Raw genomic sequence first — 13228 nt, 5'->3', positions numbered from 1 at the left:
CGCTTTATAAGCTAACTTCGACAGTAGTATTTGGTTTACGGCACGGGCACAATAACCTAACTAAAACAATATAATGGCACTGGTCTGGAGGCTAATGGCACCTAAACCCCATTAAATCAAACTGGTCATCTGGATATATATAATATACCTAGGCATAAAAATAAGTGAATCTCATTCCAGTGTCATGTATTCATGTAATTGTATAACATAATTCAGAGCGCTGCTAAGCTAGGATAGCAGTGGATGATGTGATGGTTATCTTCAGAGCACAAGCTATTAAGTGCAGAGATCGGATTTTCTTCGGTCTCGTAGCATTAGTCTTGTATTAAAACGCTTCGGCAAGTCGTAGCATAACCAAAAGTTGGTAACAATTAAAACGAACGGAAAGCTATAAAACATACACCAATACAACCTAAAACCCGGATCCTCTCCCATAATTTTCATCATCGCACGCGCGCACAACCAAAAACAGACTTCCAAGTTCTTCTGGAATCAGCAACCTTCTTCTTCTCCACTCCGGCATCCCTATCTTCGCAACCTCCTTACTAAGAAGCTAGGGAGATCCCACGTGAAGTTTCTCGGTAAGTTTTGAAAACCATCCTCTTGGATAAATGCCATAAGCTCATTCTGATCGAGGACGACGTCTCGCGCTCAACTGGCCTATCAGGCACTTACATTGCTATAATCGTCATGGCTGCCGTTCAGAAAAAGAAACTTACCATTGGGCCGGACACCTCTTCAATTCGAGGTCGCAACTCATGTTCCGACAGTATTCAGGAGAACTTGGTTCCCCGAGAAGGTCCCTACGATCTTTTCGAAAGCTACGGACCCCGTCACCGCAGGCAATCATTTGGACCCTTGCTCATCGAAGCCGGCGAGAAGATCTCCACCCTAGAGGAAGAGACCCACAACCAGAAGGTCAAAATCAGATCTCTCCAAAGTCTTCTTGGGTTTGCCTTTGCCCGCATCGAGAAGTTGGAAGAATTTATCCGCTTGGTTCCTAGGGATCTTCTCGATGACCCTGAAGTTGGAGAAGTTTACGACAAGATTTGGGGACCATGGGACGTTGCCCATGGGTTTAAGAATAGAAACAGACTCACCGTTCCAAACCTGTTTCAACGAGGAGAGGAAAACAAGACGAATAAGAGCCAAGAGAACGAGCAACCTGGCGAATCTGCTTGAATTCTCATTCATTCACTATTTGGGTCTTTCTGCTTCTGCACTACCTGTCAAATACGTCTTTAGGTCTCGGTACTTCAATACTCTAGTCTAGAGAGAACTAGATTCTGCAATCCACCTTTTCTTTACATAAGCTTTACATAAGACTCCTTCCTTCTCCATCGCTCTTATCCTAGTGCTGCGCATTCCTATCAGAGAATACTTCTTGTATCTTGCTTGAAAATATTTTGAATTGTATTGAGTTGAATGTGTGATATTTTGTACGCAGGCCGTCAATCCTAAAGTAGTAATATACTATTATCAAACACCCCCAACGACGTCACCCCAACACATCGGGGGCTTCGTAAACACCCTGAAGACACGTTGAAACAGCACAGCTCTTCTCAGCATGTATGAGTGCGCCTACTCAAACGACCCTCCACAGCTTCAATTCAGCTTCAAACCACCATTACCACAAGTTACGCTTTTGAACCCTTAGGTATCTCACAGCTATGGCGACGCTGCGAGACCGACAAGTTGGTGGGACCCATTTCCTTTGGAATGCTGCTACTTCTTCCTTGCGCGACTGCTTTGTACTAACGTTTGGGAACTTGGTGAACTGAACAGCTTCCATCGAGAAAGTACTCAACCTGAATGCCGAAAAACCGAAGCAGAATCCAGATGATCCGGCTGGTGGTACCGCTTTTGTCTCGGCTGCCCCTTTGGTAGACGAGGAAGGAGAACCGTTATGGAAGGTCTTGGTGTTCGATAATCTGGGGAGGGATGTCATCAGTTCTGTTTTGCGCGTCAATGATCTACGGGCAAACGGGGTGACAATTCATCTGTATGATCTTGCTACTGGTATCCGGAAAGTGGTTTATTACTTGGATGGCTCATGCTCATGGTGTATAGGAATCTCAATTCACAGCGACACCCTATTCCAGACGTCCCAGCGATCTACATCGTCGAACCGACATCCGAAAACATCAAATTGATTACGAAGGACTTACAAGCTAAGCTATACGAGACCACGTACATAAACTTCACATCATCGATACCCAGAACCCTACTGGAGGAGTTCGCCGCCATAACCGCTCAGACACAAACCAGTTCCCAGATCGCACAGGTTTATGATCAGTATTTGAACTTTGTGGTCTCTGAACCAGATCTGTTCAGTTTACACCTCAGCGATGTCTACTATACGATGAATAGTAGCAAATCTTCGGACACTGTGATTGATGCAACGGTGGATAAGATTGTTGCAGGGTTATTCTCAGTCGTTGTTACAATGGGTAGGGGCTTCTGTTCACTTGCTTGTATTCCAGGTGCTAACATGAGCTTCTATTGAAGGCGTCATACCGATTATTAGGTGTCCCAAAGGCAATGCTGCGGAAATCATTGCCCAGAAATTAGATCGGAAACTCCGCGACCACATCCTTAATAACAAGGAAAACCTCTTCACGGCACCTCAGGCAGGCCCTTCATCGACATACCCAGCTCACCCCAGCCAAGCAGCCCAGAGACCTGTTCTCATTATCCTTGATCGAAACGTTGACCTTGTTCCCATGTTGTCACATTCATGGACTTATCAAGCATTAGTACATGATGTTTTGAACATGAGATTAAACCGTATTACTGTTGAGACCGTTGAGGATGAAGGAAAGACTTCGAAGAAGGCATATGATCTAACGAGTAATGATTTCTTCTGGGCAAGAAATGCCGGCGTACCTTTTCCACAGGTAGCTGAAGACATCGATAATGAGTTAACGAGGTATAAGGAGGATGCTGCCGACATTACACGAAAAACCGGGGCTAATAGTTTGGAAGATATCTCAACGTATGTATACCATTCCTGCATTATTAAGCATGAAACGACACCTATTAACAAGATTATAGTGATGCAAGCGCAAGCGCACAGCATCTAAAGGCCGCGATTACTCTCCTTCCAGAACTGAGAGAACGGAAGGCTTTACTCGACATGCATATGAACATCGCTACCGCATTATTAAAGGGGATCAAAGACCGCCAGCTGGACAACTTCTTCCAGGCAGAAGAAAGCATCACAAAACAAACAAAGGCACAATTACTAGAAGTCATTAATGACCCGGAACGAAAGAACCCAGGCGATAAATTGCGATTATTTGCGATCTGGTATTTAAGTTCGGAGCAAGATGTCACACGAGGGGATATGGCAGAGTACGAGGCTGCACTAGCGAAGGCTGGGTGTGAGCTAGAACCCTTAGCATACTTGAAAAAGTAACACTTATCCTCCCCCGAGAATCGTGATGGAGGCGAGCTAACAACCCCGTGCAGAGTCCGAGAAATCACACGGATGACAATGATGACTTCGGCACCCAGCCAGCCCGCACAGTCAAGCGCTAGCGGAGAACTCTTCCGTGGTTTTACTTCAATAAGTAATAGAGTAAGCATCTTATCGTCTGCCACTATGATATAAGAAACTGTGTACTAATATTTTCTTTGCGCAGCTCACGGATAAATTCAGAGATGGCGCCCTCTCTGGTGGTTTCGAGAATTTAATATCTAATGTCAAAAATTTCCTGCCCGTCAATAAGGACCTTACGATCACTAAAATTGTCGAATCAATTATGGACCCAGCAGGCGCTTCGTCTTCGGCTATAGCCAAAACCGAAGATTATCTGTATTTCGATCCTAGATCAAGTTCTGCAAGATCAGGGAGGGCACCTGGGGCGCCAGCACCCGGAACAGTCGCGACATTTGGGCAGAGAAGGCAGGGGTTCGCAGACTCTATCGTCTTTACTGTCGGTGGAGGAAATATGGAAGAGTTCGGCAACTTGGTCGAATGGTCGAAGCGGAACCAAACTCAAGGAGGGGGCGGTGGCCTTGTTGGAGGCGGCGGAGGTTCAATTGTCAAGAGACGGGTGGTATACGGAAGCACAGATCTAATGAACGCGGATGCCTTTGTAAATGGAGATTTGAAGAGACTTGGTGCAGAAGGTTAAGAAGAATTTAATCTTTGCGCATGTTATCTTGAATAGAACGATGTGGATATCTATCTCTCATCATGTAATATTACTCCTTAGCCAGTTTTTATCTTGAACGGAACCTTTTTTTTCATTTTTTGTGTTGATTGGTGAATAATACAACATCCAATTTCAAGCCAACCAAAAGTTGACCTCGACAGCTTCACCACCAATGCAGCTCGCCACTCGAAGACCAGCCGCGAAGGCGCTGTGTCTTTTCTGCTCCTTCCGGGGCGTTCATTCGTCGACACGGATTCTGTCGTTGCGATCTCTTCCGAGGCCAATTGCCCGAAGACCGGTCCCGTCGGGACTTCACCCGCTCATCCAGACTCTTCGGCACAATTCCTCGACGGCCCAGGCAGACGCGCCGCCGCCAACAGCATTATACTCACCGGATGATATCAAATCATACGACAAACTATTCAATGCTATAAATGAAAAACTATTTGCACAAACTGTCGGCGATAGTCCGAAGGTCCCTCGTGAAACAGAGGTGATTCTAGCCTTCAAGGCGCTTCAACGACTTGCTACAAACTATTCTGCTCCTAGGCCGCAGGCCGCCAAAGTCACCAAGGCAAATCCCAATCTAAACGATGCTATACTCTCGCTCGCCGGTTCTCCGGGCGCCAATGTTACCCCGAGTACCAGCAAGGAATCACCGCCACAGCCAGTTTCGCAATCCCAAGATACAATTGAGGCCGAGAAGGAAGCTAGGTTGAATGGTCCGGTACATCCTTTGATGGACATGGCGTACCATATAGCTATTCACCCATATGTCTTTATCTCGCCTAAAGTCCTGGCTGAATACGTCAAGCTGGCCTCGATCCTCAAAGACCCTTCTACCTTACCTTCAGTCTTCAAACTCTACGCCAACAAAGCTACCGTCTACGACCCTTCCAAACCAGCCAGTAAACCCAACCCTAACGCCGCCAAGAACGCAATATCATTCCAAACCGCCAAGGAGGCTTTACAAGTTGCCATAACAGCAAAGAATATGCCCCTAGCCCTGGATATAATAGATAACAGCATGTCTACTACAGCATGGTGTAGACATAAACTCTACACGAAACTATTACCGTTCGGTGGTGCGGCAGGCGCAGTTCCTATTTGTTTATGGAAACTCTCAGATTGGCTCGCACAGTTCCAGGAACAATGGGTACATGATAAAGCTGTGGCGTATGCGTTTATCGGGTTCATGACATACTATATCTGCACAGGGAGCTTGGGAATGATTGCGCTGTTAACATGGAACGATCATATGATCAGAGTCAACTGGATTCCTGGGGTATATATGAGAGAAAGATGGTTTATGGAGGAGCAAAGAGCGTTGACTGATCGAGTTGCGATGGCTTGGGGTTACCAAGAGCCTCAGAAGAGAGGCTTGGAAACCGGATGGGAGTGGGAGATGTTAAGACATTGGGCTGGGGTTAGGGGAATGATTATTGATAGTTCGGATATGGTTGAAGGGAGAGAAATGACGGCAGAGAAGGAGGCGGAGAGATTGGCAGCGCAGGAGAGCTTATTGGGTAGGCTGAAGTTAAAGCTTGCGAAGCCAAAGGATACACCGAAACCGAAACCGAAGAGAGTGTTCGAGTCATAGAGACTTTAGCATTTCTGTAAATATATTAGTGTAAATATAAGGCTTTCAATATGAGTAAACGAGGTTTCTGTAAGGCGCCAGATTAAAAGCTAGACTAATGCCTGAAGGCAGACTGTGTGACGTCCATTTTTTCCATTTTGATGCTTCCTAGCTAGATGTATTCCATGAATTCGACCGGGGTGAGTGGCTGCATTTACTCAAGTTAGTCATGTCGCATTAGGCGAACACATCTACAACCCGCGAAGCGTCGGAGTTTTTTTAACTTGAATAAACTACATGTATACAATTTGTATCATTATTTTGATTTACTTTGAAGTATAAAGCAGCTCCACCCGTCCTCAAAACTCAATAATTTAATTTGAAAGATAAGTACATAAAGAAAAGGCTCTCTTCAGGCATTAATCTCCAGAGCAATTTATCGTTCGGCTGCAGCTGCTTATAATATCGACCTAATATTATATTACTCTCAATGATACCAGATCTGGTAAATATTTAAATAATTTGTAAAATGGCTGTTATCAGTGAGTACCAGACTACCGCCCAAAACTATGCTTCAAGCTCGGGTTAACTCATTCATAATGATTATAGGTGCAATCAGAGTCGCCAACCGCCTTGCCAGCTCCCTGTCCCTCCTCCACTCCGGAGCTTGCTGCGGAATGAAATTTCCCGAAAGGATAGCGAATGGCGAAGAAGCCAGCCTGTGCGCGACTTCATTCGACAAGGGTATCTATAAGATCGATGATTTGAACAATCACATCATAGTGGTCGATTTGGAAGATTGCGACGAGCCGGGGAAAGTTGAAATATTCACGGTCAACTTAAGTCAAACAGATGTTATGGAGCAAAACTCGAGCGATGCCGAAAGACTTATGAGCTGGGAGAATCGAGGACCCATCCGAGGAACTGAAGTTAGCGAGAGTTATAAGGCGGAGTATTTAGCCGACACTGAGGTCTGGACGATTTTAGCCATATAAAAATAAAACATCATTTGAGGATTATAGAAGACTGGAATTGACCTGATAGTTCACACGAGCTCATGTAGATAAAGACATCTATAAAAACACTAGACACACTCCGAGGCCCTTTAATCCCTGCATACCGTCACTTATTAATCGTTTTTCAAATTAGAACTCCGAGGATGTTGTAGCGCATGGTATCATAAAGAATAGCTTATTTCGTGGGGGTATCCCTTTGACAGGTAATAGCGAATTAGTACTGCAGAAAAGCCGGAAGCTGCAATTAATACAGCTGCATTCACACATGCATCGGTCGTCCCCGAAATATGTTCGTGTTCACCCAGTACTGGGCAGCGTTGGGTTTGCAGTTATGTGCCAAGAGTTACTAGAATTAGTTTAGTCTAGTCAACGACAACCTTCCTCTCGCGTACCAAAACTGGACCGGGGTTGTATCAAAAATTTTCACCACCACCACACGCGAATTGAAGAGGGTAATAACATCTTGAGTCCGATAGCATCTACTAGCTTAATGAAGATACCTATTTCTGTACTCTTTTCAATTGAGGATGAGGCCGAAACCAAGTCTAAAAAGCGCAAAAAAGTCACTAGAAGATTTGCTGAACCGGCAAAAATTCAAAAAGATAATTGAATCTGCGGCAATCAAGATTCGCACATGGTCACCCACTGTACTACTAACTGATCGCTATAAGGCTTAAGTAAGGCAGAGCGGACGGGATACCCTGTTTATCCTTATGCTTTGGCCGCAGATATCGGTTTGAAGTCAGAGAGAATATATATCCTCAATGCGGAAAGACAACCTCAATTTGCCTGCGCCTTAATCTGAAGAAAGATCATTAAGGCATAGTTAAATAATGTATGAAGTGATGTTCTAGTCCATAGGAAGTATCCGATTGTTCAGTATATTAATTTTCAAGTGAACATCCTGATCGTCTGATTGATCCTAACCCGGTTCATTGCGATCTGGATATCCGGATTCGACAAATGGTGTTGTTTTTGTTGTATTTATCCGAATATTCGGCAGGTTTCAGCAAGCAAGCAGATGTACAGAAGTAAGCTGGAACGGCATAAATACTGTAGTACTACCTATTCCTTCATCTTCATAGCATTTATCCAAGATATCTCCAACTGGCTTTCTGTCTAAAGTAATAAGGTCCAGCTTTTCGAACGATTATAACGTAGTTTTTAACAGTGTTCTCACCACCAACCCTCAAATGACTCGAGGATATATACTGTTAACATTACCATGTTCCTTTCAACTTGATCTTTATGCGGCTTAGAACTTGATACCCATACTCACAAGTTGTATTTTCCTTATCATATATATAGGGGTTGGGGATCGATTCACTTTTGCTTCATATCCAATGTTCCTAAGATTTTCAGCACATCGGCCTTTTCGTCTTTTGTACGATTCCTTAGATACATATTTTTTGCAGTTATATCAGATAATTTAATATTATAATATTTGCAATCGAAGACCGATTGGCGGCTAGTTTCGACCTGTAAAGATCTATTTCAATTAGGCCCTACCGGCTATCACATACAAACATAACCAATGCTCTATATTCGCCTATCGATAACTATTCACTAAAATATTCAAGACGCAGAGGGAACACTCAATTCCAAGCTAGAGAATTCAGGAATTGCAATGAATGTAATGAATTGATGTGTCTATAAAACTTTTCTCGACATATGTTGTGACCACTAAACTTGAAAAATAGTATTCGATTGATTTGATTCAATACTTCGAGTAGACACAAATTTTAATTGATATTAGATATATTTCGAAGTGTGGTGATATATATACACAATGACCCGTCTTCTGATAAAACATAATTCTAAGTCGGATTTTCAAGCAAATTCCAAGGTCGAATTCTCTTTATATATCTAGTGAATTGAACTACCTTACTGAAGACGTCAAAATCGGTCCGTGGTCGATAGTATCTAGCACCACTTAGCTTTGGGGATCGGGCCTTGTATGAAATGCCACAAAATCAACACACATACACATAATAGCTCGATCGATCCCCAGGATGAACTAGAACCCAACTTGTATGAGACTATACCAATTTCGCCGAATACCCCAAAAATTCACTTTGAATCTCTCCCGCTTTTTCTAAAGAGAGAAAAGAGGAGGGGTAAGAATACTACAGAAAAATAGTAAAAAGATTACTCCCCGAATAGATGTAGCCCTTCAAACGATGGCCATGGAGCTAAAATGTCAATCGGGAGTTTAGATTTCAATCGCGCAATTGCATACTGCATGAGAGTTCGAACTTACTGCCACATAATGTTACAGCAACTATTCGATCTATCAATCGATCGAGACTCCTTTGGCGTAAATCTGTTTCTTGCAAGGAAACCCTATGAGTTAACTCCTGACCCCCCCCCCCTCATGAATCGATTCTAAAAAGCCACCTCCATCGACACAACTTAAAACCTCAGAAAGCTTTTTTCGCAAAGTCCCGAGTTTTAAGTATTAATGCCACTATAGCTCGTACGAAGGAAAGGATAAAAAAAAACTTTAAAAAAAATGATATCTAAAATAAACCTAGCAAACTTTATAAGCAATCCTTCCCAAAGTCCGTGCTTACCTCCCGACTCATGGCCTCTCAAGCGAGCTACTCCTTTGCTCAGGTCCATTGAGAAACCCATGGTTTCATGGGATTTAAAAATACGATACACCTTAAGTACGCACTTAGATACTACATGGTTATGATATTTTAGGTTTCAACCGCGGTACAACCAAGATCCTGATTTGCACTTTACAGCAGCTAGTTCCACCGATTCGCGAGATTTTAAGTCGATACGACAAGAGGTCCTAGACAAGTTAACCGTAGCACGCACACGTGAAAAACCAGGGTACCGTATCACCGGGGATGGGATAGATTTCGACAAAAGAATAATAATAAAACCCAAAAAAATAAAATAAAAATAAGATCGGAGAATATCAATGCAAAGATGATGATCTTAATTAACCGTTTAGGATCATCTCTCGAACGACCCGTCCGCTCTAGATCTACGTCCTTTCGCTAAGATTGTTCTTTTTCCCGATGTGAGAGCCCGATCGTCGCGTTTCCATCTAGATATCTTATACCTAGCCTACTACGAACCCACCATGAACCCATTATGAACTTAGTCAATAGAATGTATCCCAGCCGCCCCTCAGCATAGTTAGCCTTTTTTTTTTTTTTTTTTTTTTTTTTGGCGAGGTCAACCGATGTTGCACAGACCTTTTTGCCCCACAATACACACTCTAGATCTCGCATATTGCGCCATGGCTTCACACGGCCGCACGGAATGGCTTATCGCTTGGAGTGCTTAATCATGATGATTAAAATGAGAACAAATTTTTTTTTGTGGAGATAACGCCTATGAAAGACCATTTGGCGTTAAGTTAATGCCGATACCTTTTTTTCTTTCTCTCTTTCAGATTCTTTTGATTAATTGGGGCAGCTTTGAACTATCTGTGGCAAGTCTACTGGATCGAAGTACTACCCTTTATGTTACTCAAAAAAAACTAGTGTCAAAGCACCCTCGCAAAGACGAATAGGAAGAAAGAAAGACCCTCCCACTCGGCGTAAAAGTACTGTAGCCACAACAGCGTTTCGGAGTTAAAGAAACAACCTCACCATCAACACACATGTGAATCTTCCAACGCAGACAAGGTATGGGTTCTTCCCTGGCATCCCCCCCCCTCCATCCTGTCCAAGCCGCCTCGGTATGTTCTGGAAAGGAAGCCAAAAAGACTCAAACCTTTTCCAATAAGTCCCAACAAATATACTAAAAAGTCAAAGGTAGTGAGTGACAAGAGAGTACACAGAGGGTTCCATAATCTAATCGCGATTGAAGATCGGCTAACCATGCGGCATATCAAGGATTTAGTTCTGTCGTAAAGAAAAGATGAAAAATATGGAAAGTCCCGTGCGCGAGATCTTCAGCATTCCAAGTCCCCATTCTAAAGTAACGTTCGCGTACTACTTAGAATTTTATAATCTAGTATCAAATCAATTTCAGCAGAATCTCCCAAGGAAAAGGGCTGCTACTAGCCATTGCAATATGCAGTAGCCAATTGTATAGTGCAATCGGAAAATTATCTTAAGAGTCGAAGTCTTTACTAGCTAACAGTATGAAAGGCCTGTGCAGATCCCCCTCCAAGGCTCCCTAGCTCCGTCTTGGGTACAGCCGGCAGAGGCGAAGGTCTCCCACGGCCCGGAGAAACAAAGACCGACATGGGGTGCCTTGAAATCTGTAGAAGTAGGTACCACTAATCTAGACCGTTTATCCCAAAATCTGGCCCCGCCGTGGCCGAAATTCATGCCCAATATTCACAAAACCTGTCTCTTTTATCAGTTTCCGGGTAGGACCATGGAGAGGAGGCTGTTCTCCAGCGGGTAATACAAAGCCTAAGGCAGTAGGCTACATTAGCGTCAGTCATAGGAAATCTTGGCCTGACTGGTGGCGCTCATTCGAATCGCTAGGAATGATGACTAGACACCCCCCTTATGGGGCCAGTATATCGAATCACAGTGGACTGAGTCGGACAATTTACATGTTTCTCTTTACGAAAACCTGTCACATTATTATGAATCAAAGACTCCAAATCGTACGAGTGATATGGGGGGGAAGGGGGGGATTCAGATAGCCAAGGGATGTGAGGGGTAAACGATACTATCATCCTATCACTATCGGTGAATGTCTACCCTCTAGGATATCTTGGGTCTAGTCGATTCTTCTCTGAGACCGCCCTCCTACAAAAATCCCGCCTTTCACCGACCGGCTAGCCCGAATTACAATCGATTAGCCCAGATATACGGCACAAAAGTACTCTCCGTACCGCTTCACGCCATACTCTAAAACCTCACTCTTTTCTAGGAACCCCCTAGTATAAACCCATTGTCAGAAAGAACGTGGCGCTACAATTCTCATCCATTGTCTCATTGTTCTCTAGTTGACGAATACCAGTTACGAGGCTACTGAACCATTGTTTAAACAGGATAATTCAGAGCCATCGGTCCATGGAGTGCATGCGTTAGCGTTCATAAAAAAACTCCTGCTCCACAGGAAGAGATTTTCCCACCCAGTGAGAAATGAACTTCATACGGTCCTAACTTTGAAGCTTAGAACCCCACTTCTTGTAACTCTGCAGTTGGATATCGAGCTAAGTACGATCTATATCGTCGATCATTTTACACCAGATAGTTCGTGCACCTTCGTTTATGCTTTTTAGAGATTTATTATATTCAAGAGCTAGATTTTCATGGCTAGAATACCTATGTATACATACACCGAGGTAGTTTTGGTAAAAGTGAAAACAAGCCGTTACATGTACAGCTATCTTGCTAAAACCGCGTTCAAAGGAAACATAATTGGGAAGTAAAATCCAAGGAACGAATTGATCATGTACTTGGAAAATAAGAAAATCAAAATCAAATGCTGAGGTAGTGTGAACTTGAAGTATAGAATAAGAAAATAAAAGGAATTGACTAAAGGTTACCATTTAGCCTTTGAAAGTGGGTTTGTGGCTGTAAAGCCTATTACAATAGAATTTATAGAAAGAAAAGGGTGTCTTAGAAGGGATAAAGGATATAGGATTTCCTCGTGTGAGGCAAAAGAAGTGTATCAGAAGCAATGAAAATGAAGAAAGGAAAACTTCGGAAAGGATGTATGGGTAAGAACAAATGAGAACGCTGGAAAGAAGCGCGGAAAGCGGTTGAATGAGTGATTAAACATAGTTCGCAAGTGAGAGAGAAGAAAGAGATAAGACCACGAAGAGGACACGCTTCTCGGCAAGCCGGATTCTGGGGCGTGGAAAACGAGATTGGCGAGAACCGACTCGAGGCAAACGGATGGGTGCCACGGGAGGAAAGCGTGAGGCGGCAGTCGTCTTCGTTGATCCAAACCCCTCAACGTCGTTGTCGTTTCGGCACGTACGTAGCCACGAAAGGGGAAGATAAGGGTAAAAACATGAAAACCGTGTGGCACATGCTTGAAACTCCGTACGTAGTGTGAAACTTAGTAGAGATCCTTCTAGCTTGTTAGCACATAGCAGCAGAAGGCATCGTACAAGGAGATAAATTTTGTGGTAAAAGGAAAGAATTCCAATGCTGTAGTAGCGGTAGTAGGATCACATGTACACCCCAGGGGGCTATCTCCGAAATTTGAATACAATAGGGAAAACAATAAAATAAGAATAATTTGATAATACCAAAAGAAGAGCCCAGTCTGATCCCGAATACCAATATTGAACCCCGTTTACCGCTGTGGAACGTGGAACACCCAAATGAAAATCCCTGAACCCAAGAAAGGAGTAAAAAAAAAATAGACCCAACCAAATAATTCTTCCCAAGTTTTTGATATCCGCAAAAGGGTATACAGAACACCGACAAAAGCAAGGCAATAAAAAGAAAAAGTAAAAGGGAGGATACCACAAGGAATATTTTGAAGATTCCAAGACACCCTATGTCGGACAGGTCGGTGAATGGGCAAGGCAT

At 43.5% G+C, this 13228-nt stretch overlaps 4 protein-coding genes across 4 annotated transcripts; all 4 read left to right on the top strand.

The window, feature by feature from the left end:
- Nucleotides 1-690: 690 nt before the first annotated feature.
- AOL_s00173g225 (uncharacterized protein) lies at nt 691-1182 on the top strand (the record flags this gene model as incomplete). The annotated part of the gene is made up of 1 exon (XM_011127967.1): nt 691-1182. The coding sequence occupies one exon, from the start codon at nt 691-693 to the stop codon at nt 1180-1182; it is 492 nt and encodes a 163-aa protein (XP_011126269.1).
- A 488-nt stretch (nt 1183-1670) lies between these two features.
- On the top strand, nt 1671-4139 carry AOL_s00173g224 (uncharacterized protein; the record flags this gene model as incomplete). The annotated part of the gene is made up of 7 exons (XM_011127966.1): nt 1671-1698; nt 1786-2002; nt 2071-2450; nt 2509-2995; nt 3055-3414; nt 3472-3580; nt 3645-4139. 7 exons carry the CDS (start codon nt 1671-1673, stop codon nt 4137-4139), a joined length of 2076 nt encoding a protein of 691 aa, XP_011126268.1.
- Nucleotides 4140-4332: 193 nt separating this feature from the next.
- AOL_s00173g223 (uncharacterized protein) lies at nt 4333-5760 on the top strand (the record flags this gene model as incomplete). Its single annotated transcript, XM_011127965.1, has 1 exon — nt 4333-5760. One exon carries the CDS (start codon nt 4333-4335, stop codon nt 5758-5760), a length of 1428 nt encoding a protein of 475 aa, XP_011126267.1.
- A 508-nt stretch (nt 5761-6268) lies between these two features.
- On the top strand, nt 6269-6734 carry AOL_s00173g222 (uncharacterized protein; the record flags this gene model as incomplete). The annotated part of the gene is made up of 2 exons (XM_011127964.1): nt 6269-6281; nt 6349-6734. 2 exons carry the CDS (start codon nt 6269-6271, stop codon nt 6732-6734), a joined length of 399 nt encoding a protein of 132 aa, XP_011126266.1.
- Between the last annotated feature and the right edge of the window lie 6494 nt (nt 6735-13228).

The sequence above is a fragment of the Orbilia oligospora genome (genome assembly GCF_000225545.1).
Source record: "Orbilia oligospora ATCC 24927 unplaced genomic scaffold scaffold00173, whole genome shotgun sequence".
Classification (NCBI taxonomy): Eukaryota; Fungi; Ascomycota; class Orbiliomycetes; order Orbiliales; family Orbiliaceae; genus Orbilia; species Orbilia oligospora.
Note: the sequence above shows the minus strand (reverse complement) of the source record. Positions and strands in the feature narration are given on the sequence as shown.